General features: G+C 42.0%; 1 protein-coding gene across 1 annotated transcript in view; it reads left to right on the forward strand.

Moving 5' to 3' along the window:
* The window catches only part of ITPRID1 (ITPR interacting domain containing 1), a 147,348-nt gene extending 125,436 nt beyond the window's left edge, over window positions 1-21,912 (forward strand). The window contains exons 10-14 of the mRNA XM_049893558.1: window positions 11,209-11,291; window positions 11,753-13,075; window positions 19,756-19,883; window positions 20,639-20,750; window positions 21,604-21,912. Of these exons, the coding sequence (XP_049749515.1) occupies window positions 11,209-11,291; window positions 11,753-13,075; window positions 19,756-19,883; window positions 20,639-20,750; window positions 21,604-21,912 (1,955 nt within the window). The remainder of the gene's footprint in view (window positions 1-11,208; window positions 11,292-11,752; window positions 13,076-19,755; window positions 19,884-20,638; window positions 20,751-21,603) is intronic.
* Window positions 21,913-23,566: the final 1,654 nt, after the last annotated feature.

Here is a 23,566-nt window from a genome sequence, read left to right on the forward strand (position 1 = left end):
AGTCAGGATCTGAACCCAACAGATCTGGCTCCACATTTTCTAGATAACCTGCCTATGGGGCCTCATTGGATCTCAGTAGAATACGTCGTGGAAAAGTTAACCACCTTGAGCCATGGGATTGTCAGGGTGGAGATAACCAACAGTCTAAAGGGTCGTGACAAACTCATGGGAGTCGTGGTGGTAGTCAAAGGGTCTCATTTTTCTAACTGGCTTGGAATAGGACCCAGCCAGCAGTGAAGGGTTTGATAAATAAGATCTAGTTAGGGGAAAAGGACTAATAAGCGTAAGGTGGGAAGTCAAGTCCTCAATCCTGTAAGTAAGAGTGAGAAGAGTCATGGCTCACTGGGCATATTAAGTGCCTAGGGTAAATTACATTGGAGGCGATGAGGCTTTTCATGCTCTCCCAGTCTTGCCAAGATAGTTTCAGGAATTGGATGGGGCTCATCTGGGAGATAGTACTCTTCCTTTTTTCTTGCCACATGCTATATTGTCTCCCCCAATTCAAGCCTTCTCTCTTATTCTATATTAGGTGTGAGGGTGTGGGAGTGACAAAGGGTGAACATTTGTTTTGTCTGTATGCTCCATAATCCATCATAGCCATACTGGGCTAGGTGGTTGCTCATCCTTTGTCTCGTTTAAACCCTACAACCGTAAGAGAATGTTTAGAATTCGAAACTCGACTTTGAGATGATTATAGTCTAGTTGCTGGAAAAGTGCTTTATAGGCAGGTAAGATTTTTAGCCTCCTAAGTGGACTTCCTGGGTAAGTGGCCTTCCTGGGTAAGTGGCCTGCCTGGGTAAGTGGCCTTCCTATGCTTAAGTGCTCTGCTGCTACACGAAAGGTTGATCATTCAAGTCCATTCAGTTGCTCCATGGGAGAAAGGCCTGGAGATCTGTTCTCGTCAAGATTTAAAAAAAAAAAAAATTGCCATCGAGTTGATTCTAACTCATAGTGACCCTATAGAACAGAACAGAACTGCCCATAGACTTTCCAAGGCTGTAAATCTTTATAGAAGCAAATTGCCACATCTTTCTCCTGCGGAGCAGCTGGTGGGTTCAAACGACTGACCTTTTGGTTAGCATCCGAGTACTTAACCACTGCACCACCAGGGCTCCAAGATTACAGCCTAGAAAACCCCATGGGGCAGTTCTACTCTGTCATATGTGTTCGCTATGCATGGAAATTGACTTGATGGCACCTAACAATAACAATGAAATGAAACCGTCTGTAGATCGGTCCATATTCCGACTGGCAAATCTCTCAAAATAATTTGAATGCATACCATTCAACTTCTGACTCTCAAAATAATGAGCTCTACTCCTAAGAAAGGGAGACGTGGTTGTGCAGTGGTTAAAGACTCAGCTGCTAACCAAAAGGTTGTCAGTTCAAATCCACCAGCTGATTCTTGTAAATCCTATGGGTAGTTCTACTCTGTCCTATAGGGTCACTAGGAGTCAGAATGGACTCCACAACAATGGGTTTTACTCCTAAGGAAACTATGCTCAATTCCATCCTATACCTTCATTAAAGTGAGGCTTCCAAAGCCTGATTGTTTCACAAATTCATTTAAATGAGTTTCATAATTTTCTTTTGTACTTTACACAAGTGCAGTTAGCTAAAGGTAACAGTTGCATCCCAAATGTACCTCTTTTAGAGGAAATTACTCTTCCTACCTTTGAGAGACCCTTTATGTTTGTGAATGTATATTTTCATTTAGACCAGGCTGATAAGGACCAGCCAGCATATAGACCCATGGGGCTCTAACATATTTTGTTCTAGTGCTCTAACATATAATTTAATTCTGGGGCTGTAGGAAGGGAATTAGCAAACATTTTATATGACAATTATGTACCAGAATTGCTATTGCTTAGAGATATTCTTGAAAGTTTAAATAATAATAATGTACTGCTGGGAGTCTTTCACAGTTTGCGGAACAATTCTTGCACCTAATCTCATAGAAATAGCAAGAGGACCCAAGGCTTCATCTTGCCCATGGTTCACCAAGGCTCAACCCCTCCTTGCTGAATATCTTTTGGTTCCCTAATGCTTATACAGTGAAACCTGTGAGAGCCAGAACTAGATGGGACAGCCTTGTTTTTCCAGGTCTTACAAGTTTTCCCACTTTGACAAGGTACAGTCTTATCACTTTTCTATTGCTCTCTATTAGTGGAAAATATTTGATTTGCCTTCTCTGACAGGTTTCCGCCACCTTACACAGTTCTGGCTTTCACAGGTTTTACCTCATAGTGTAGGGGTGGGGCGTGAGGAGTGAAAGTCCTCCTTGCTCTCTCCTATCCACACATTCTGCCTACTGCAGAGGGACTTTGGGGCCAGAGTAGAAACCAGCGATGGTGACCCCTGAAGCACATGAAAGATTGCTTAGAACAGAGGGCTTGGAGAGACAATTCTTGAGAAGGGCTGGCCACCTTTACAGGGTTGTTTAGAGGAAAGTTTCTAGAAACGAAAAAAATATTTTAAATTCTCCATTGAGTTGTTGAAATGCTTCTGCCATGATCATCATTTCTTTTAAACTGATAGTTGATGTAAGGAGGAAAATAGATGATTTCTAAATTTACAAAATTCTGAACAGTATTTATATTAGCTTAGTTAACTGTAACAAGGACAGTGAAGTTGCAGTCAGTGGGTTAAACATTACACAAGTTGTTGTTAGGTGCCGTGGATTGGGTTCCAACTCGTAGTGACCCTATGTATAACAGAATGAAACACTGCCCGGTCCTGTGCCATCCTCACAATCGTTGTTATACTTGAGCCCATTGTTGCAGCCACTGTGTCAATCCATCTTGTCTTCCTCTTTTTTGCTGACTGTCACAGATTGAATTGTGTCGGCCAAGAATATCTGTCAATTTGGCTGGGCCTGATTTCCAGTGCTGTGTGATTGTCTACCATTTTGTCTCTGATGTGATTTCCCTATATGTTGTAAATCCTATCACTATGATATTGATGAGATATATTAGCAGCAGTTATATTGATGAGCTCTACAAGATTGGACAGTGTCTTGGGCCAGTCTCTTTTGAGAAATAGGAGAGATAAGCCAGCAGAGACAGGGGGACCTCATACCACCAAGAAAGCAGTGCCAGGAGCAGAGCACTTCCTTTGGACCCAGGGTTCCTGCACAGACAGGCTTCTTGACCAGGGGGGAGATGGATGGATGGCAGGGACCTTCCTCCAGAGCCACAGAGATAGAGAGAGCCTTCACCTGGAGCTGATGCCCTGAATTTGAACTTTTAGCCTACTAGACTGTGAAAAAATAAAAAAGTCATCCACTGTGGTATTTCTGTTATAGCAGCACTAGACGACTAAGACACTGACCCTCTACTTTACCAAGCATGATGTCCTTCTCCGGGGACTGATCCCTCTTGATAATATGTCCAAAGTATGTAAGATGCAGTCTCACCATCCTTGCCTCTAAGGAGAATTCTGGCTGTACTCCTTCTAAGAAAGATTTGTTCATTCTTTTGGCAGTCCATGGTATATCCAATATTCTTCACCAACACCACAATTCAAAGGTGTCAATTCTTATTCCGTCTTCCTTATTCATTGTCCAGCTTTCACATGCATGTGAGGCAATTGAAAACACCATGGGTTGGGTCAAGTGCACTTTAGTCTTCAAGGTGACATCTTTGCTCTCAACAATTTAAAGAGTACTTTTGCAGCAGATTTGCCCAATGCAACGTGTCTTTTGATTTCTTGACTGCAGTTTCCAAGGGCATTGATTGTGGATCCAAGTAAAATGAAATCTTTGACAACTTCAATCTTTTCTCCGTTTATTATGATGTGGCTTATTGGTCCAGTTGTGAAGATTTTTGTTTTCTTTTTGTTAAGGTGTAATCCATACTGAAGGCTGTGGTCTTTGATCTTCATCAGTAAGTGCTTTGAGTCCTCTTCACTTTCAGCAAACAAGGTTGTGTCATCTGCATAAAGCAGGCTGTTACGAAGTCTTCCTCCAATCCTGATGCCCCATTCTTCTTCATATAGTCCATCTTCTCAGACTATTTGTTCAGCATACAGATTGAATAGGTATGGTGAGAGGATACAGCCCTAATGTACACTTTTCCTGACTTTAAACCATGCAGTATCCCCTTGTTCTGTACAAACGACTGCCTGTTGATCTCTGTACAAGTTTCTCATGAGCACAATCAAGTGTTCCGGAAATCCCATTCTTCGCAATGTTATCCATAATTTGCTATGATCCACACAGTCGAATGCCTCTGCATAGTCAGTAAAACACAGGTAAACATTTTTCTGGTATTCTGTGCTTTCAGCCAGGATCCATCTGACATCAGCAATGATATCCCTGAATTTGCATTTTTTTCTGAATCCAGCTTGAATTTCTGGCAGTTACCTGTCAAAATACTGCTGCAGCCATTTTTGAACGATCTCCAGCAAAATTTTACTTGCATGTGATATTAATGATGTTATTCAATAGTTTCCATATTCATTTGGATCACCTTTCTCTGGAATAGGCATAAATATAGATCTCTTCCAGTCTGTTGGCCAGGTAGCTGTCTTCCAAATTTCTTGGCATAGATGAGTGAGCACTTCCAGTGCTGCATCCATTTGTTGAAACATCTCAGTTGGTATTCCATCAGTTTCTGGAGCCTTGTTTTTCACCAGTGCCTTCAGTGCAGCTTGGACTTCTTCCTTCAGTATCATTGGTCCCAAATCATATGCTACCTCCTGAAATGTTTGAATGTCGACCAAGTCTTTTTGGTATAGTTACTCTGTGTGTTGATTTCATCTTCTTTTGATGCTTCCTGGGTTGTTTAATATTTTTCCTATAGAATCTGTCAATATTGCAACTTCAGGCTTGAATTTTTTCAGTTCTTTCAGCTTGAGAAATGCTGAGTGTGCTCTTCCCTTTTGATTTTCTATCTCCAGGTCTATCTACATGTCATTACAATATTTTGTCTTCTTGAACTGTCCTTTGAAATCTTCTGTTAAGCTCTTTTACTTCATCATTTCTTCCTTTCACTTAAGCTACTTGAAGTTCAAGAGCAAGTTTCAGCGTCTCTTCTGACATCCATTTTGGTCTTTTCTTTCTATCCTGTCTTTTTAATGACCTCTTGCTTTCTTCACATATGATGCCCTTCCACAACTCATCTAGTCATCCACAGCTTGTCTGGTCTTCGGTTCAATGAGTCAAATCTATTCTTCAGATGGTCTCTAAATTCAGGTGGGATATACTAAAGGTCATAATTCGGCTCTCGTCAACTTGTTCTAATTTTCTTTGGTTTCAACTTGAACTTGCATATGAGCAATTAATGTTCTGTTCTGCGATTGGCCCCTGGCCTTGTTCTAACTGATGATATTGAGCTTTTCCAAGTCTCTTTCCACAGATGTAGTCTATTTGATTCCTGTGTATTCCATCTGGCAAGGTCCACGTGTATTGTCATTGTTTATGTTGTAGAAAAAAGGGTATTTGCAATGAAGAAATTGTTGGTTTTACAAAATTCTATCATGCGATCTCTAGCATTGTTCTATCACCAAGCCCATATTTTTCAATTATGGATTCTTCTTCTTTGTCTCCAACTTTCAAATTTCAATCACCAGTAACTGTCAATGCATCCTGGTTGCATGTTCAATCAATTTCAGACTATAAACATTGGTAAAAATCTTCAATTTCATCTTTGGCCTTAGGGGTTGGTGTGTAAATTTGAATAATATTCAGATTAACTGGTCTTCCTTGTAGGCATATGGATATTATCCTATCACTGACAGCACTGTACTTCAGGCTAGATCTTGAAATGTTCTTTTTGACAATGAATGCAATGCCATTTCTCTTCAAGTAACTTACACAAGAAAGTTTCCAGTAATAATTACACAATGAGTATACACTATTTTCTCTGACAAGTAAGCAAGTATTCTGTTACCCAGATTAAAGGGTCTATAAAAATTACACATCACAGTTAAAGGAAAATCTTGCAAGCATCTCTTTTCTATACAAACTACTCAATTGTATAATAACAGGTTTCACAGGCTTTTCTAGGTCTTTGTTGGAATCCCCATTCTACGTTGTTATTATTTTTGCTTAAATAGTCGATTATCCTTTAAAATGATTTAAATAATATTAAAAACCTTGGTATTTACCCATGTGGTTACCGCTTTTCATTACTGTTCATTCCTTTGTGTAACCCCACATTTCTATCTGTTATCATTTTCCTTCTGCCTGTGGAACTTCTTTTAACTTATACTGAAGATTGGCTGGTGATGAATTCTTTCAGCTGTTGTACATCTGAAAAAGTCTTTATTTCATCTTTGTTTTTGAAAGAGATTGAATTTCACTGGGTCTTGGGGTGGGGGTTTAGAATTTTACATGGACAATTTTTTTTTCTTCCAGTATTTTAAAGATGTCTCTCCTCTACCTTCTCACTTGGATTAATTCCGATGAGAAATCTGCTGTCATCTCTATCTTTGTTCTTCTGTATGTACATAATGTATCTTTTTTTCTCTGGCTTCCTTTCAGGTTTTTCTCTCTACCATTGGTATTGCACAATTTGATTTTAAGTCTGTTGGTATAGTTTTCTACATATTCTGGGTGCTTGGGGTTTGTTTCACTTCTTGTATCTGTGGTTTATAGTTGTGTATGTGTGGTTTTGTGTGTGTGTGTGTGCTTTAAGTGAAAGTTTACAGATCAAGTCAGTCTCTTATACAAAAATTTATGTACACCTTGATATATACTCCTAGTTGTTCTCCCCGTAATGAGACAGCACACTCCTTCTCTCCACCCTGTATTCCCCATGTCCATTCAGCCAGCTTCTGTCCCTGTCTGACTTCTTATCTCGCCTCCAGGCAGGAGCCCATATAGTCTCATGTGTCTACTTGAGCCAAGAAGCTCACTCCTCACCAGTATCATTTTCTATCTTATAATCCAGTCCAATCCCTGTCTGAAGAGTTAGCTTTGGGAATGGTTCTAGTCTTGGGCTAACAGAAGGTCTGAGGACCATGACCTCCGGGGTCCTTCTGCTCTCAGTCAGATCATGAAGTCTGGTCTTTTTATGAGAATTTGAGGTCCGCATCCCATGGCTTTCTTGCCCCATCAGGGATTCTCTGTTGTGTTCCCTGTCAGGGCAGTCATCGGTTGTAGCTGGGTACCATCTAGTTCTTCTGGCCTCAGGCTGATGTAGTCTCTGATTTATGTGGCCCTTTCTGTCTCTTGGGCTCATAATTACCTTGTGTCTTTGGTGTTCTTCATTCTCCTTTGATCCAGGTAGGTTGAGACCAATTGATGCATCTTAGATGGCCACTTGCTAGCATTTAAGGCCTCAGATGCTACTCACCAAAGTGGGATGCAGAATGTTTTCTTATTAGATTTTATTATGCCAGTTGACCTAGGTGTCCCCTGAAACCATGGTCCCCAAACCCCCACCCCTGCTACACTGGCCTTCGAAGCATTCGGTTTATTCAGGAAACTTCTTTGCTTTTGGTTTAGTCCAGTTGTGCTGACCTCTCCTATTTTGTGTGTTATCTTCCTCTTCACCTAAAATAGTTCTTGCCTACTATCTAATTAGTGAATAACCCTCCAGTTTATAGTTTTGATCAAATTTAAAAATTTTCTTCAAATGCCCCACCTCTTTTGGGGATTCCAGTTATCTACATAGTAGGCTGCTTGAAGTTGTTCCACGGCTCGCTAATGTTGTTTTTCATATTTTCATTCTTTTCTGTGTTTCATCTGGGATAGCTTCTATGGCTATGGCTTCCATTTCACTTATATTTCCTTCTGTAATCTCTAATCCGCTATTAATCTTTTTCAGTGTAAGTTGTCACTTTCAGCTCAAAAAGTTAAATTTGGATCTTTTTTTAATCTGCCATATCTCCACTTAACATGCTTAATCTTTCCTTTAGCTTCTTGAACATACAACTATAGTCATAATAACTGTTTTTAATGTTTCGTCTGTTAATGCTAACACCTGTGTCAGTCCTAGGTCAGTTTTGATTGATTGATTTTTTTCCTCATTATGGATCATATTTTCCTGGTTCTTTGCATACCTGATATTTTTGATTGGATACCAGACATTTTGAATTTTACCTTGTGGGTGCTAGATATTATGGTATTCCTATAGATATTCTTGAGTTTAGATCTGGAACACACTTGTGTTACTTGTAAACCATTTGATTCTTTCAGGTCTGGCTTTTACACTTTGTTAGGTGAGACTAGAGCAGTGCTCACTCTAGGTCTAATTATTTCCCACCCTTGAGGTAAGACCCTTCTGAGTGCTCTGCCCACCAATGTCCTGTGAATTATGAGATTTTTCAATCTGGCTGGTGGAAGCATGTACTATTCCAGGCCCTGTGTGACTTCTGGGCACTGTGCCCTCTAATCCTTTCAGGGGGTTCTTGTTCTTTCTTCAGTCGTTGGTAATTTCCTCACATGCATGATGCTGATCATTACTCAGCTTAACACTTAAGAGGGACCCCCTGCAGATCTGTAAAGTTCTCTTGATGCAGGTCTCTTTTCTCTGGTACTCTGTCCTGCAAACTCTAGCTTCCTCGGTCTCCCTGGACTCTCAGTCCTGTGTCCTCAGCTTAGGGAGCCTGCCAGTCTCCACTTGAGTTACTTCTTCCTACATCATGGCCTTTAAGCTCTCTCAAGTCAGTAAGCCAGGACAATCTTAGGCTCACATGACTTGCTCCTGTCTTAGTTGCCCGATGGCCATTGTTTTGAAAACCATTTTTTCACTTATTTTTCTAGTTTTTTTTTTTTTTTTCAGGTGTGAGGAAAAATCTGGTCCCTGTTACACCACCAAAAGCAGAAGTCTCATTTACGGCTCTGACTAGTAGCTATTTTCTACATTTTCTCCTCGCCTGTGTAATAAAAAACTATGGCTAGTTTAAGACTTTTTTTTTTTTTTTCTTCTCAAAACTTAGCTCAAATTCTCTCAGTCTCTTCAGGAATCAGTTATTAAAAACTTGTATCCTCTGATTTTTTAGCATTTAATTTTATTTGAGGCCAAATTGAGAGATTTGGGCTTTATAACTTTTAATGACACAAAATTAAGACTCTTTTCCTTTACTTTGACCTCAAGTTGCGGTAGTTGAGATTTTGGCTGAGTGGACCACATCTGGGGTTGATGTGCCACCTCCTGTCTTTGCTCAGATGTGCGTGCAGTGAAGACTCCGGTGGGAGACAGCCTTACAGTGAGATGAGGGGCTGCCACCCTTGTTTGGGGAGCTGATCTTGAAGGATGGGCCTAGAATATCTGTCTTAGATATCTAGTGCTGCTATAACAGAAATACCACAAAAACCTGTTGCCGTCAAGTCAATTCCAACTCATAGCAACCCTATAGGACAGAGTAGAACTGCTCCATAGGGTTTCCAAGGAGCGGCTGCTGGATTTGAACTGCTGACCTTTTGGTTAGCAGCTGATCTCTTAACCACTGAGCCACCAGGGCTTCTAATACCACAAGAGGATGGCTTTAACAGAGAGAAATTTATTCTCTCACAGCCTAGTAGGCTAGAAGTCCAAATTCGGGGCATCAACTCCATGGGAAGGCTTTCTGTCTCTGTCAGCTCTGGAGGAAAGTCTTCGACATCAGTCTTCCTCTGGCCTAGGAACTTCTCCATGCAGGAACCCTGGGTCCAAAGTATGCACTCTGCTCCCGGCACTGCTTTCTTGGTGGTATGAGTTCCCCCATGTCTCTCTGCTAGCTTCTCTCTTTTATATCTCAAGAGACTGGCTTAAAACACAACCTAATCTTGCAGATTGAGTCCTGCCTCTTTAACATCACTGCTGATAATCCCACATCATTAACACCATATAGGTAGGATTTTAACACAAAGACAATCATATCAGGTGACAAAATAGTGGACAATCACACAATACTGGAAATCATGGACTAGCCAAGCTGACAGATATTTGGGAGGTGGGGGCGGGGGGGGGGGGACGCAATTCAATCTATGACAATACCTAAGCAGAGTCTGAATTTTTTTTTGTCTGAATCCTTCTGTAGCAGTTAGTTCTTCAAGCAAAGTCAAATACCCTATTTCTTGCTCATCCAGGTATTATATCCCCAACAATTAGCTTTTTCTTTTCAATGCCCTCTTCAGACAAACATCCAGTCTTTTCTCGTATGAGAAACAAGGCTTCTCTCTCTGTTCCATATCTTCTAAGGGAGGCTGCATCCTAACTCCCTCTCCCAGAAGATTTCTATTCTAGCTTATAGTATGTTATTGTTGTAAGCATTTCTCATTAAAGCAGAGGTGAAAAAATCCTATAATTTAATCTTTAGCAAGGTGACCTTCTAGTAGCCATCAATTTCCCCCACCCCACAATTATAACATAATAATATTGATATAAGAAGCTACAGATGGATTTAGAATTTTAAGGTGCTCATGTTTACAAAGTGGTTATCTCCCCACAATTCATATTATTCTTTCCCTGCCCAATTCCAGCCCCTCACAACTGATAAGAACATGAACCTGTAATCACACAAAGACAGTCCAACTGAAGTTAGTAATAAGAGGTTCTTACCCAAAATTTGGAGCCCTGGGGACTCACTGGTCAAGAGCTTGGCTGCTAACCAAAAGATCAGCATGTTGGAATCCACCAGCTGCTCTTTGGAAACCCTATGGGGCAGTTCTACTATGTCCTACAGGATCACTATGAGTCAGAATTGGCTTGATGGCAACAGGTGTAGTCTTTTGGTTTTGATACCCAAATTTTAGTAAAAAGAAATATATATATATAAACATACAGTTAAGATCTCTGCTGCCAACTAAAAGGTCAGCAGTTTGAATCCACCAGCCACTTCCTGGAAACCCTACGGGGCAATTCTACTCTGTCCTATAGTGTCTCTGTGAGTCAGAAGTGACTCAACAGCAAGGTTTTTTATATATATATATATATGAATATAAATGTTGATCTTTTATTTTTTTATTAGAACACCATATAAGGCAAATACGTTTTCTTCCCAATTTTCTTCCTATTTAGTTTTGAGAGAGATTAGTTCCTCCTTCTTTGTTTCTTGTTTTACTCTCACATCAGCAAACAGTGATGCAGTTTTACTTCAACTCTCTGAGAAGTGAGAAAAAAGTGTCCTTGGAATTTCTTCACTCGTTTATACTTCTGTGCAGTGGGCATTTATTGAGTATCTCCAGCATAGCAGGCACACAGAAGATTTATTCCTGGTCCTGTTGGCAGTATGTTTTCACTTTACTAAAACTCAAGGCCACTTGATTTCTTTCTGCAGGTCCTGGGGTAAACAGAGCAAACAGCTGTCAGTCTGGCAGCAGTGGGTTTCTGGAGGAGCCACCGGAACCACTGCCCCTCGAGGTAAAGTGTGCTCGAAGATTGAAATAAAACCCTTATTGCTAATCCCAAACTTCCCACTTCAGCCCTATCAGCCTCCCTGCCTCACTGACCTCACTCACTGCTAACTTGGAAGGAAATATAAGTTTGAAGTTGCCCGTCCACAATTGGAAAGGCCCAACCAATACTTAGCAGGTACAAGTTACATGTACCCAAGAGGCAGGGAATGATGGAGTCATACTAGACAAGGTATCAGAAAGCTCATGTTTCTTTCATTTGATTTTTCTGAACAAGGAAGCTGAGCCTCATAGAGACAAGGCCCAGGCAAAGTAGTAAACCAGTGAAAAACTCAGATGACCCTCATCTCCTAACTCTTAAGTCAATCATAACTATAAGAAAACAAACAAAAATGAAAACCACTTCTGAAACCTAGTGTCTCCCCCACATTCCTGACCATTTTGCCTTTATCCTGGGTTCTTTTACAGATACCTTTCTTGCCAAGCAGCCAAAGTCCTAGTGAGAATGGGTGTGGAAAGCCCAGGGATCAGAGCCACAGCTTAGCATCATCCCAGAACTGTCAGCAAGAGTCAGACGAGTCTGATTCCAAGAGCATGGTGAGCACATCTTTTTCAAGCCAAGGCTGGAGCATCTTGGAAGAAAAGACCTCAATATCTGTGGAGGAGGAAGAGACTCAGCTTGATGCCATGGAGGGCCCACTGGAAGTGTTGATCCCAGATATGGCCATGGACAAGACCACCACTGAGGGAGCTCACCCAGGGAAGGACATCCATCTGCAGCAGCTCCCACCAATGCCCAACTCTGAATATGAGGTTGTCAAAGATGTAGCCATTTCCAGGTATGATTGCCCTCTGGGATTTGTGGTGTCTCACATCACAGAAGTGAAAGACAAGTTTCTGAAACCAGAGGAATCTGGGGAAGTGTATGTGGAAAGCCACCACTGTGGGTCTCCAAGATCACCTGGAAGTGAACATGTTCAAGACAAGTTCCTTCATTTTGACTCTGAGGCCACAAGAGGAGAAGAAAGCAACAAACTCTTTTCTGACGTCAACAACACCGTAATGACACTAGAAAGTCCACCACAACTTTTCCGCAAGCACAGCGATGTCACATCCTATACAAAGGATCTCATTCGAACATGTGAAAAGTTCATTCCCCACCAGGGTGAACTGGCTGGAGATACGCCCCAAGCAAAGCCAAGGTGTAATGCTTTGGACGAAATATTATCTAGGGCAGAAGCTGTGATGGGAAATGTTTCTCCAAATTCTGACTCAAACACTGGCAGCTCCAGGTCCGTGACAGTCCATATGTCCTCCAATCTGGTGTCAGCTGCCCAGAGTGCTGTGGCCTTAGGGACAGACTCTAAAGGATCATCTTTAGAGTGCACTATGTGTGACCCTATTACCACAACAGGACCAGGGCTGGGGACAGAAGTGAGACAGTCCAGAGATGCTTCTGTTCAGACTTATGTTTGTGAACCCAGGACCTGGCACTGTTTTTCAGCCTCAAGTAACAAGGCCTTGGTACATGGACACCAGCCCCTCAGCAAATCTGTCTCTCTAGACACAGGTTTCCCTAATACCTACTCAGTGGACACCTGCCATGGCTCACCTGTCCACTGCTGCATCTGCTGTCATCATCATCCCCACTGCCACACAGAGGGGCTAGGCCCTGACCCTGCATGCTCAGCCTGTAGACACCGCCTGGGCTCATGTAACCATCATCCGGAAGCCAAGTTCATGAAGACTTTGAAAGTCCTCCAGGACACTACAGTGAGAGAGCTATGTTACGTAAGTGTTTACCTCTGCAAAGATGGAAAGGCAGGTACACCAACAATAAACACCTCAGGGATAATGTTGGACCTTCCTTTCCAAATGTGAGATCCCAGGGCATACCTCTCTCTTTTTAATCATGAGTAAAATTTGTAGAATGCTTTGTTGTTTATGATATAGTCTCACAAATTTCTTCCTGCTTGGTGCTTCCAATCACCTTGTAAAATAAGGAAGGCAAATTTTATTATTAATTCCCATTTTACAGACGGGAAAACTAAGACAGAGCAATAAAGCCATATATCCAAGGTTATAAACATTAACACATCTGTACTTCATCTTCAGTTCTGTATAACTGAAAGTTCTCTGTCTTAAATTCACCTAGCTGTATAATTTTACGCAAGCCCTTGAGTCCCTCTGGGCCTAGTTCCTGTTTCATAAAATTAAAGAAAGGATTCATACCACTAACACAGGATTGTTTTAGGATTAAATGAGATAAAGCTTACAAAACACTCAGAACAGTGTCTGGCACATAGAAAGCTCTAGAAATGTTACTTGTGTGGGTGTTATTATCAATTTTCGCTATTATTTTTATTATTATTGTGGTTTTGAATCTAGAGCTTCTCGTGTCAAGTACAGGGACTTTCGGTCTACCGCTGCCAAGCTTATTTAAAAGGAAGATGGACACAGGGATTACTGAGGACTGAATGATTCCACCACTCTTCAACCCTTGATTAATCAACAAACATTTAATAACTCCATTCAACCCCCACTCACCATAGTGATTCTCAAAATGAGAAATGATCTAGATCTTCAAGGGTAGCCATTGATTAAAAAATTAAGATTATCTCACACGAAATGACATGTATAGAGAGTATCTGTGGCATTTTCTATGGCACAAGTAACGTAGGACTGCAGGAGAGTGGAGAACTACAATTTACTGACCGCCTACTGTTGGCTGCCTGTTGGTTACTCTTCCATTCTTAAAATTCCACAAATGTTTATTAAGTGCCTATGCTGATCACTTTGTTAACTTTTTTTAATTTTCATTTTCATCTAGAACATAAATATTTATTGAGTCATTACAACGTGCCAAGTTTTCCCTCTTTTAGAAACGAAGAAACTAGAACTGAGAGAATTTAGGTAATTTTCCCAATGTCACCCAACTACTAAGTGGTAGGTCCAGATTCAAATTCAAATATGGCCGACACAAATTCCTGGAAAATGCACTCCAGGCAAAGATATGTCCACCTTTAAAATATCTAAATCTATATAAAATGCAATACTAACAATAGAAGTGACTGTTTGAAAGATAAAGCAAGTTACCACATGGTCCTTCAATATATGGAAACTTACATAAATACAGTGAAGGGTGTTGTTTAGCATAGGGACCAAAGACTAAACCTGGGCCAGCTCCAGGCATGATGAAAGATACTGAGTGGAGGCCCAAACTCTCCCCATTCCTCCTGCCTAATGTCAAGAGGGGGCCTTGTGCTCTTTTCACAACACTAACGTTTCTAGACAAGAGAAAGCACTTCATGTGCTCACTTAATTAAAAGTACAAAAGAACTCTTTATATTCATATCAGCAAATCATAATTTCCCAGGGCATCTGACAAAACAAAAGAAAACGTTAATACACAGAGCACTTCTTTGTAATAGTTTTTACTGCACCTACAATATAAAATCACCATTTCCCACAGATAACAAAATGAGGATATACATATTTGCTTACATACTTGCTCTGAGAATTAGGGACTCTGGTAAGGATTGTGATTTAGTTTAAGGGGAAAAAAGGTATGGACCAAGTTGCAAAACTAAGCCAATTAGCAAACTAGTTAATACATTGATTGAAAAACAAATATTTCCAGAAAAGAAAAGAAAATGTATCAGAAGATTTTTGATGCTACGAAATCCTTTTATAATGTTTATTATTTAGGTTTCAAGAAAATGAAAAGCATACAAATTTTTAAAAGTAGTATGGGTCAATTCAAACTCAAAATTTTATTCATTTTGTTTTGTTTTTGTGGTATTGCACTGAGTGAGTTTTTACTGAGTGAGTTAAAGCTTATTTTAATGGACTTGGGTCAATAGAGAAGGCCTCACATTGTGTTCGGAATTTAATCCGGGCTTTACATTGGAAGAAACAGTTCAAAACATTTTTGTTTTTTTTGAGCCTATGATATCCTTTATTCTGAAAAGACTCATAACTGGGCTAAAATGTATTTTTTAGTATTTTCAAATGACCAAAAGATGGCAGCCTTTCAGAACCATCCATATCACTCCCTTTCACAGGAAATAAACACTATCATTTACCCCAAAGTCCGGCCCCCCCATACTTTTCATTCACAAAGAGTTACTCCAGACTAAGTACACTAAGCATGACATTCAATGTTTATAATGTTTAACCTATTTGAGCACCATGTTATCATGGCCCCTGGCCTCACTGATCCTAGAACTTTGAAGTGAATTTGAAGCAGCTGATCAGTCTTGCTTACCTTGTAAGAACCTACTAACCCAGTAGAACCACTCAAGCGGCCCACTCCTAAGGACAGATAAATTTTCCATGTGTCCAGCTACACTGTATTCCCTGCTGTGACTCAGATCTTGAGAAAAATAATAATGATAAACCAGGAGACTTGGGTTTGAAATTTGACTGCCATTTTTTGACTGTGGATAAGTTAATTAATCATTCTGTATCAAAAAACCTTATCTATAAATTAAACCCTTCCTGTCTCCAAGATCTTTTCCAGTTTTAGGAGCCCATAATTCTAGTGGCCTTTCAAGACAGATAAATTTTCCACGTGTCCAGCTACACAGTATCCCCTGCTGTGACTCAGATCTTGAGAAAAATAATAATAATAAACCAGGAGACTTGGGTTTGAAATTTGACTGCCATTTTTTGACTGAGGATAAGTTAATTAATCATTCTGTGTCAAAAAAAAACTTATCTATAAAATAAACCCTTCATGGTCTCCAAGATCTTTTCCAGTTTTAGGAGCCCATAATTCTAGTGGACTTTCTCGCACCCATGTCAGCAATAGTAATGCTTCAAACACTTCTCTAGTTCAAATCCATTCACACTGATGCAAAAAATAATTGGAGAGTTTTACTATGCAAATTATGTTTTTCAGTATAAAAATTAGGAGGACAGGATCAAAATCAAACTCTCAAAGAAAAATAAATGGAGAGTTTTCCATATAAAAATACTCCTCTTAAGAAAATATTACAAAAGATTATGACAATCCCAGCAAAGATAGTCATCATGCTGCCAGGATCTTGGCCATGTAGTTTGGGGAAAAGGGTAAGAAATCAGGCTGCCAAGAAACAGTGCTATAAGGTTAGTCTCCATGGAAGGAGGAAGAAGATGCTAAAAGGGGCCTGCCAGCTAAATCAGTTCCTTCTAAAGAGCTTCCGAGAAGCCCACTCCATCTTTTCTGCTTCCATTTCATTGGCTATCCTATCTGTAAAACGAGCTGGGAAATTTTTTTTTTTTTTTTAGTTAGATACATTGTTGTCCCTAAGGATATTAGAGTTCAGACAATAAGGATTAAAAAAAAAAAAAAAATCCGTTGCCATCCAGTCAATTCTAACTCATAGCAACCCTATAGAACAGAGTAGAACAGCCTCATAGGGTTTTCAGGGAATAGCTGGTGGATTCAAACTGCTGACGTTTTGGTTAGCAGCCAAGCTCTCAACCACCGTTCGGTAAGGATAGTTAATAAAAATAGCTAGTAGGCAACTAGCCCCGGCCTCTGCCACATTGACCTGGAAGGGCTCCAAGCCCACAGGCTTGATAGAGACGGTGGTAAGGGTCCAACATGTATTCATAGCACTCAAAGTCAGCTGGGTGGTGGCACTGTGGTTCTGGATCATGGATGTATTCAAAGAATGTTCCAACATAGGCTGGAAAACAAGAGGGACAGCTGGTAAGAATTTAACAGATCATCAGAGTTCCCAGCAAATGAACTGGATTTGGGAGCAGCAAGGAGATAATGTTTAAATAGGGAACTAAACAAACAAACAAACCCCTTGCTGTTGAGTCAATTCCAACTCATAGCCACCTTATAAGACACAACAGAACTGCCCGATAGGGTTCCCAAGGCTGTAGTCTTTACAGAAGCAGACTGACACATCTTTCTCCCGTGTAGAAGTTCCCCTGATTCTTTGTTTTGAGAGCTTGTTGAGGCGATCATGGTCTGTTTCTTTATGTGACTTGATATTGACCGTTGTCTCTGAGCCATCTATAAGTTATTGTATTAGTTTATTTTATGTTTGCTTACAGTGTCATATCTTCTTACTTTATTTTGTTATGATATGCCCAAATGGGTTGCTTGAGTGAGCTAGCTTGATTATTTTCACCTTTGGAGCTCCGACGTCCTGTCCCCAGATGGCTAGAGCTGTTATCGGGTGTATCAGTCTAGGAGTCCATTTGCTCTTCTTGTATGAATTCAGCTCAGGTGTCCAGGTAGCTGATCACCAAGTGTGTGGTACATGCTGTGTCCTACAGTCTTAGAAGGACAGGGGTGATTGGTATAGGTACCAGTATCTGGTTGCAGCTGTGGGTCACACTCTGAGCAAGGCAGGGGGCTGAGAATTGTGCCCCACATGTCCCTGAGGAAAGCATATTCCTGTTCCCTAGAGCGTACAGGTGGGTGGGTTCTGCAGATGGACCATGGACACCCAACGTTTTTGGTTGTAAGGAGTGGGAGGTACTATTATCCTTGGACCTCTGTCACAGGTGGCTGGATGAACTGAATAGAGCTACCAGTCCTCAGGCCTCTGATGTGGGTAGATGAGGACCCTGTTTAATAGGCAAAACGATGTCAAACAACAAACACCCACCTGTCCGCCACACAGCTGAAACGGTTAGAGTCTGCCAGCAAGGGCCTATTCTCCTGAAATAGGCCCACACAGGTCCATGCAGAGGGGAAAGGTACTCAAAGTCCACTGACTGTTTATGCCTGGACAGGAGCCACTTCTGTCCTGAGCTCCCCTGGTTAGTGGAGCTGGCAAATTATCTTTTCCCCCAATTGCAAATTTATTCCTTCTCCGAGGCCAGGAGGATGGCTCTAGGCACTCAATAGGGCCTGTCTGAGGCCCAGGGAATTCAGCCCCTGAAGCCGGCTTGGGGGCGGGGTGGGAGGGCGGTAAAATACAGGCAAGTACTTAGCTTTTGCTGAGAGCACCGTTCTTCTCTGAATCTGCTGCTCTGGGAATGGTGCCTGAGGGCTCCCTGCGATTCAGGTCCGGTAACTCCTCTCCGCTTCTCAACCATCTTTTCCTCCCTCTGCTGCACAGTTCATTTTCTGAGCTTGCCTTTGATGTTCAGGGCTCCTAACTTGTCATAAATATACTTGTTTTCCTTGTTTTTTGGGGGGGGTCTTTGTTGTAGGGAGGGCTCACCAGAAGCGTCTGTCTATTCAGCCATCTTGGCTCCACCTCTCATCTTTCTCCCATGGAGTGGTTAATGGGTTCAAACCGCTGACCTTTCAGTTAGGAGCTGAGCACTTAACCACCATACCACCAGGCCTCCTTAAATAGGAAAACTAAGGCAAAAACATAGTCGTTCAGAAAAGTAAGATTTAGAGGCTGATTCACATCAGGAATAATGGGGAGTGTGATATGGAGGTGGGGAGATGGAGTTGCATTTTAGATTCCAAATCCCAGAGAGGATGGGATGCCTGTTCCACGTCTGTTCCAATCTGAGTCTGGATGGTTGCCTTAGCCAAGTGGAGCCATCCTGCAGGTTCCAACCACCAGAGACTGTGGTTAAGGAGGGTTAAAACTAATAAGAAATATTCTAAGCAAATTTTCTTTAATCAAACACATGCCATCTGAACAGATGTGTTCAATGTTATTGATACTCAGCATGAGGCAATAGTCAGCACCAAAGTTAAAAAAAATTAAACAAGACTCGACTGTTCTAAGCACAAGCCCTCACTCTGGGCCTTCATCCTCTGGCTTTATCCTCACATCCCCGCATCATGTAGTCCTCCAGACTGCCTATCCATCTCCATGATGGGACATAATGATTTTCACCCAAAGGGCCGCCAAACAACTGCTGCCCTCCTGTCCCAGCCAAGTACTGCCTCTAATCTCTCCAAGAAGCTAGAGGCTGGGCTTTTTCTATTCTCTTCCCCATGGCTTCTTTACAGCATGGCTTCTGTCTTAGTTACCTAGTGTTGCTATAGCACAAACAAACAAAAAAAAAGTGGGTGGCTTCAGCGAAGAGAAATTTATTTTCTCAGTTCAGGAGGCTAGAAGTCCTAACTCAGGGCAGTGGCTCTAGGGGAAATTCCTTGTCTCTTTCAGCTTCTGTTGCCCAAGGATTCCTTGGTTTCTTGGTGGTGATCCCCACCATCTGGCGTCTGTCTTTCCCATTTGCACTGACTTTTTTTTCTGTGCCTAATCTGCTCTCTTAATAACTGGGAAGTGATTAGATTTAGGACATACCCTACACTGTACGGCCTCACTAAAATAACAAAGAAAACCCTGTTCCCAAATGGAATTACATCCACACTTAGAAGAGTTAGCATTCCAACGTGTATACTGGGGGAACACAATTCAATCCATAATAGCATCTTTGCAAACAGGTGAGACCACTTGGAGAGGCAGGCTCCACTGTGGAGAGCTTTGTAGTGAATTGGAGAGGACTGCCTTCCAGGCAAGATACTCTCAGCTCATTCTAATTGTTCTCAGTGCACAGTCCACGAGATGGAAACCATGAAGATGGCGTGCCAGAGTTTCCGGGAGCATTTAGAGGAAATGGAACAGCACCTTATGGGACAACAGGAGCTCTTTTCCAGGGACATGTCAGAGGAAGAAAGGTAATTATGTAAGGGAGCCATAAAAGTAAGTACCAGCCCACACACCTGGAACAAGAAAAGGTAATCAGGTCAGGACAAATGAGCATCAGGGAGCAGGGCTAATGAGAAATCTGCCAGGCTTGCCTCTGCTTTCACACTCTTGCTTCCTTGGTGGGAGCCTATGCGGGCCATTCACTAGATAGCAACACTTATTCTTTTAGGAGGGGGATATTTGAGAGGGTGAGAAGAGGGGCAGTTAACTGGGAGAAGGGGGATTACCAGAAGGACAACTTCAATCAATGCCAGTGGGGCTCATGCAAAGGCAAATGTTGGGGGTTATTAGAACTTTGGAAATCTGCATTATTGTCACATAGATTAAAAATATCTGTCCCAGAGGTAGATTAGTGGTGCCTGGGGCTGGGAGTGGTGTGGGAACAGGGATTAACTGTAAAGGGGCACAGGGGATCGCAATGGGGGAACGGAAATGTTCTATACTGGATGGTGGTGATGGTCACACACTTAGTAAATTTATTTAAAAAATCATTGAATCGTGGTGAATTTTATGATACATAAATTACACTGCAATTGAGTTGTTTGGAAAGAAAAAAAAAACTGCTCTAGAAATATACTTATGCCTGTAACTGATGCAAATAAAGAAGGTGACATTCTCTTTTTAAAACATTTCAAGGAAGTGACCTACATCATGAGAGGGGCCATGGAAGACTGCACCTGTGGGTGATTGTTGCTTGGGGTTGTTTTCTACTCTTCCCCTGCAGGGAGGAGGCCAGGGAACTGCAGATACTCCGCGAAGCCCTGCGGCAGCAGGTGGAGGAGCTGGAGTTTCAGCTGGGAGACCGTGCGTGGCAAATCCGAGAGAGGATCCTGTTGGTACGAGGTGGTAGGGTGCAGAGTTTGACTGCATCCTGCCCACCATAGAAGGGGCACATTAAATGAGAACCCTGAGTGTGCAATTATTCTAGATGCTAGGATTATGTACCAGTTCTTAATGTGCAAGATCCAGAAGGAAGCTTAGAAAATGTAATCCAACACCCTCGTGTAAGTATAAAGAAATTGACAACCAAAGAAGTAAATTGGTTTTCTCAGGACCACACAGTTATCTGACGGTGTTCTAGATCTAGAATTTAGGACACCCAACTCCCATGTCAATCCTTCCCCTGCCCCGTAAATAAGAGACAAGTAGTCAGTGGTAGAATTCCTCCACATGGGAGACCCAGGTTCAATTCCCTGCCAGTGCACCTCAAGCTCAGCCGCCGTCCATCTGTCAGTAGGAGTTTGTGTGTTGCTATGATGCTGAACAGGTTTCAGCAGAGCTTCCAGAATAAGACAGACCAGAAAGAAAGTTCTGGTGATTTACTTCCTAAAATCAGCCGAAGAGAGCCCTGTGCATCCCAGCGGTCCAATCGGCAACCAGTCGTGGGGACGGCACAGCAACAGGCAATGTTTTGTTCCAATGTGTGTCGGGTTGCCATGAGTCAGGGGCTGACTCAACAGCAGCACAGACATAGTGAGGCTGATCTTGTCAGCTAATATGAGCTAAGTCACTGCCAGAATCTCCTGAGAGCTTGCTGAGCCCACTCTGTGGAATTTTTCATCTCATGAACAACTCTCCCACAAGTCTGGGTTAGCTGTTTGGTGCAAATATGATATACTATATTGTGTTAAATGTTTGCTGTAAATATGTTGTCCACTTTTTGCTGCTGTGTTGTTTTCCTTTTAACAGCTCGAGCTGCTTACAGGGGAACCAGCCGAACTCCATACAAATCTGCGCCAGCATAACTGGACAGAGGAAATAAAGGGTCAGATGTCATGTGTGGAACCACCACTCTACCCAGCAATGGCCCCTGGAGCTACCTCTCCCCCCAATGGTGGGCAGCAGGCTCCCAGCTCAGGTGTGGCCCATGTGGCTGCCTTCACTCCTCCTGCCCTGGAGAGAAGCACCAGGGTGTCTCCTCCATCATCAGCTCCAGCAGAGTCCGGTTCTGTGGTGAAACGGTTACTAAAGTCTTCCTCTAGATCAGAGCAGATTTGATGACCTACCCGCTAAACGTAAGAGCATGTTCCAGTCATAGCAAGGAAATCTAAACCTGACCTAATAGAGCCCCTTTTTCCTCAAGGAGAAGGATCTATCAACCTTTCATCAGCTATTTTGTTTTAATACTGTACTCTATGGTTACTTCCTACGGCTGCCGTAACAAAGTACCACAAACTGGGAGCCTTACAACAATAGAAATCTATTCCTTCACAGTTTGGGAGGCCAGAAGTCTGAAATTAGGGTGTCAGTCACGTTGATTCCTTTGGAGAGCTCTGACAGAAAATCTGTTCCATGCCCCTCCTAGCTTCTGGTGGTTTCCCACAATCTTTGGTGTTCTTGGCTTATACCTCTATCAATCCAGTCTCTGCCTCCGTTGTTGCATGCCTGTCTGTGTCCCCCTCTCCTCATCTGATAAGGATATCAGCTATATTAGATCAGGACTCACCCTACTCCAGTACGAACTCACCTTAATTTAACTAATTGTGTCTGCAAAGATGCTGTTTTCAAATAAGATCAAATTCACAGGTACGGGAGAGGGGTGTTATAGATTGAATTGTGTTCCCCCAAAATGTGTCGGAGTCCTAACCCCTATACCTATGGATGTAATCTAGTCTGATGTAACTGTAATCACCTTCTGTAATGCAATCTAACGTCATGTAATCAGTCAGTTGAGATCATACAGGTGTAGGTTGTGTCCTAAACTTAATCACTTCTGAGTTATATAATGGGCAGCATAGACACAGAGACACATGCACACACACAGGGGGAAGACAGATGCTGTATGCAGATCATCTATAAGCCAAGCAATGCCAAGGAACCAAGGAACACCCAAGACTACCTATAAGAAAAGGAATCACCATGGCTGAGACCCTGATTTGAACTTTTAGCCTCCAGAACTGTGAAAAAATTCATTTGTGCTCTGACAGCCACCCATTTGTGGTAAATCTGTTACAGCAGCAGTAGAAATCTAAGACAGGGAATTAGGACTTCAACGTATCTTTTGGGAAGACATAATTCAACCCATAACAATAATTAAACCTGAGAGGGACTAAAACCAAAAACCCATTGCCATCAACTTGATTCCAACTCATGGTGACCCTATAGGACAGAGTAGAACTGCCCCATAGGGTTTCCGAGGAGCAGCTGGCAGATTAGAACTACTGACTGTTTTTGGTTAGCAGCTGAGCTCTTACCCACTGTGTTACCAGGGCTCCATGTTGAAGGGAATAACAGGGCTTTACGAAAGGGAACACAGATGTGAGACTGATTTAGATTAAAGTATCAGGGAGAGCCTGGTTGAAGAAGGGACAATAGGAGGAGGAAAGAGGATCCAGGCCTCAAAAGAACCAGACTGTCCAAAAGCCTGAGTCAGCCAGCCAGCCAGCCAGAAGGAGGTATGAAGCACCTACTACGTGCTGAAGGCAGTGCTGTGGACAAGACAGATTTTCTACTCATAAAGAGTTGGGTGAAGAGTGAGAGAAAAAATAAATAAAAACAACCAACAAGGTAATTTCAGGTGCTGACAAGTGTCACAGAGAAGAGAATGTTATAATATTGTAAAGAGTGATGTGAGATGGAAAGCCCATGATGTTAGCCAGCGTGGTTGGGGAAGGCCTTGCTGAAGGGAAGATAATTGGGTAAGACCTGGATA

Source organism: Elephas maximus, chromosome 8, assembly GCF_024166365.1.
Source record: "Elephas maximus indicus isolate mEleMax1 chromosome 8, mEleMax1 primary haplotype, whole genome shotgun sequence".
NCBI classification, from domain to species: Eukaryota; Metazoa; Chordata; class Mammalia; order Proboscidea; family Elephantidae; genus Elephas; species Elephas maximus.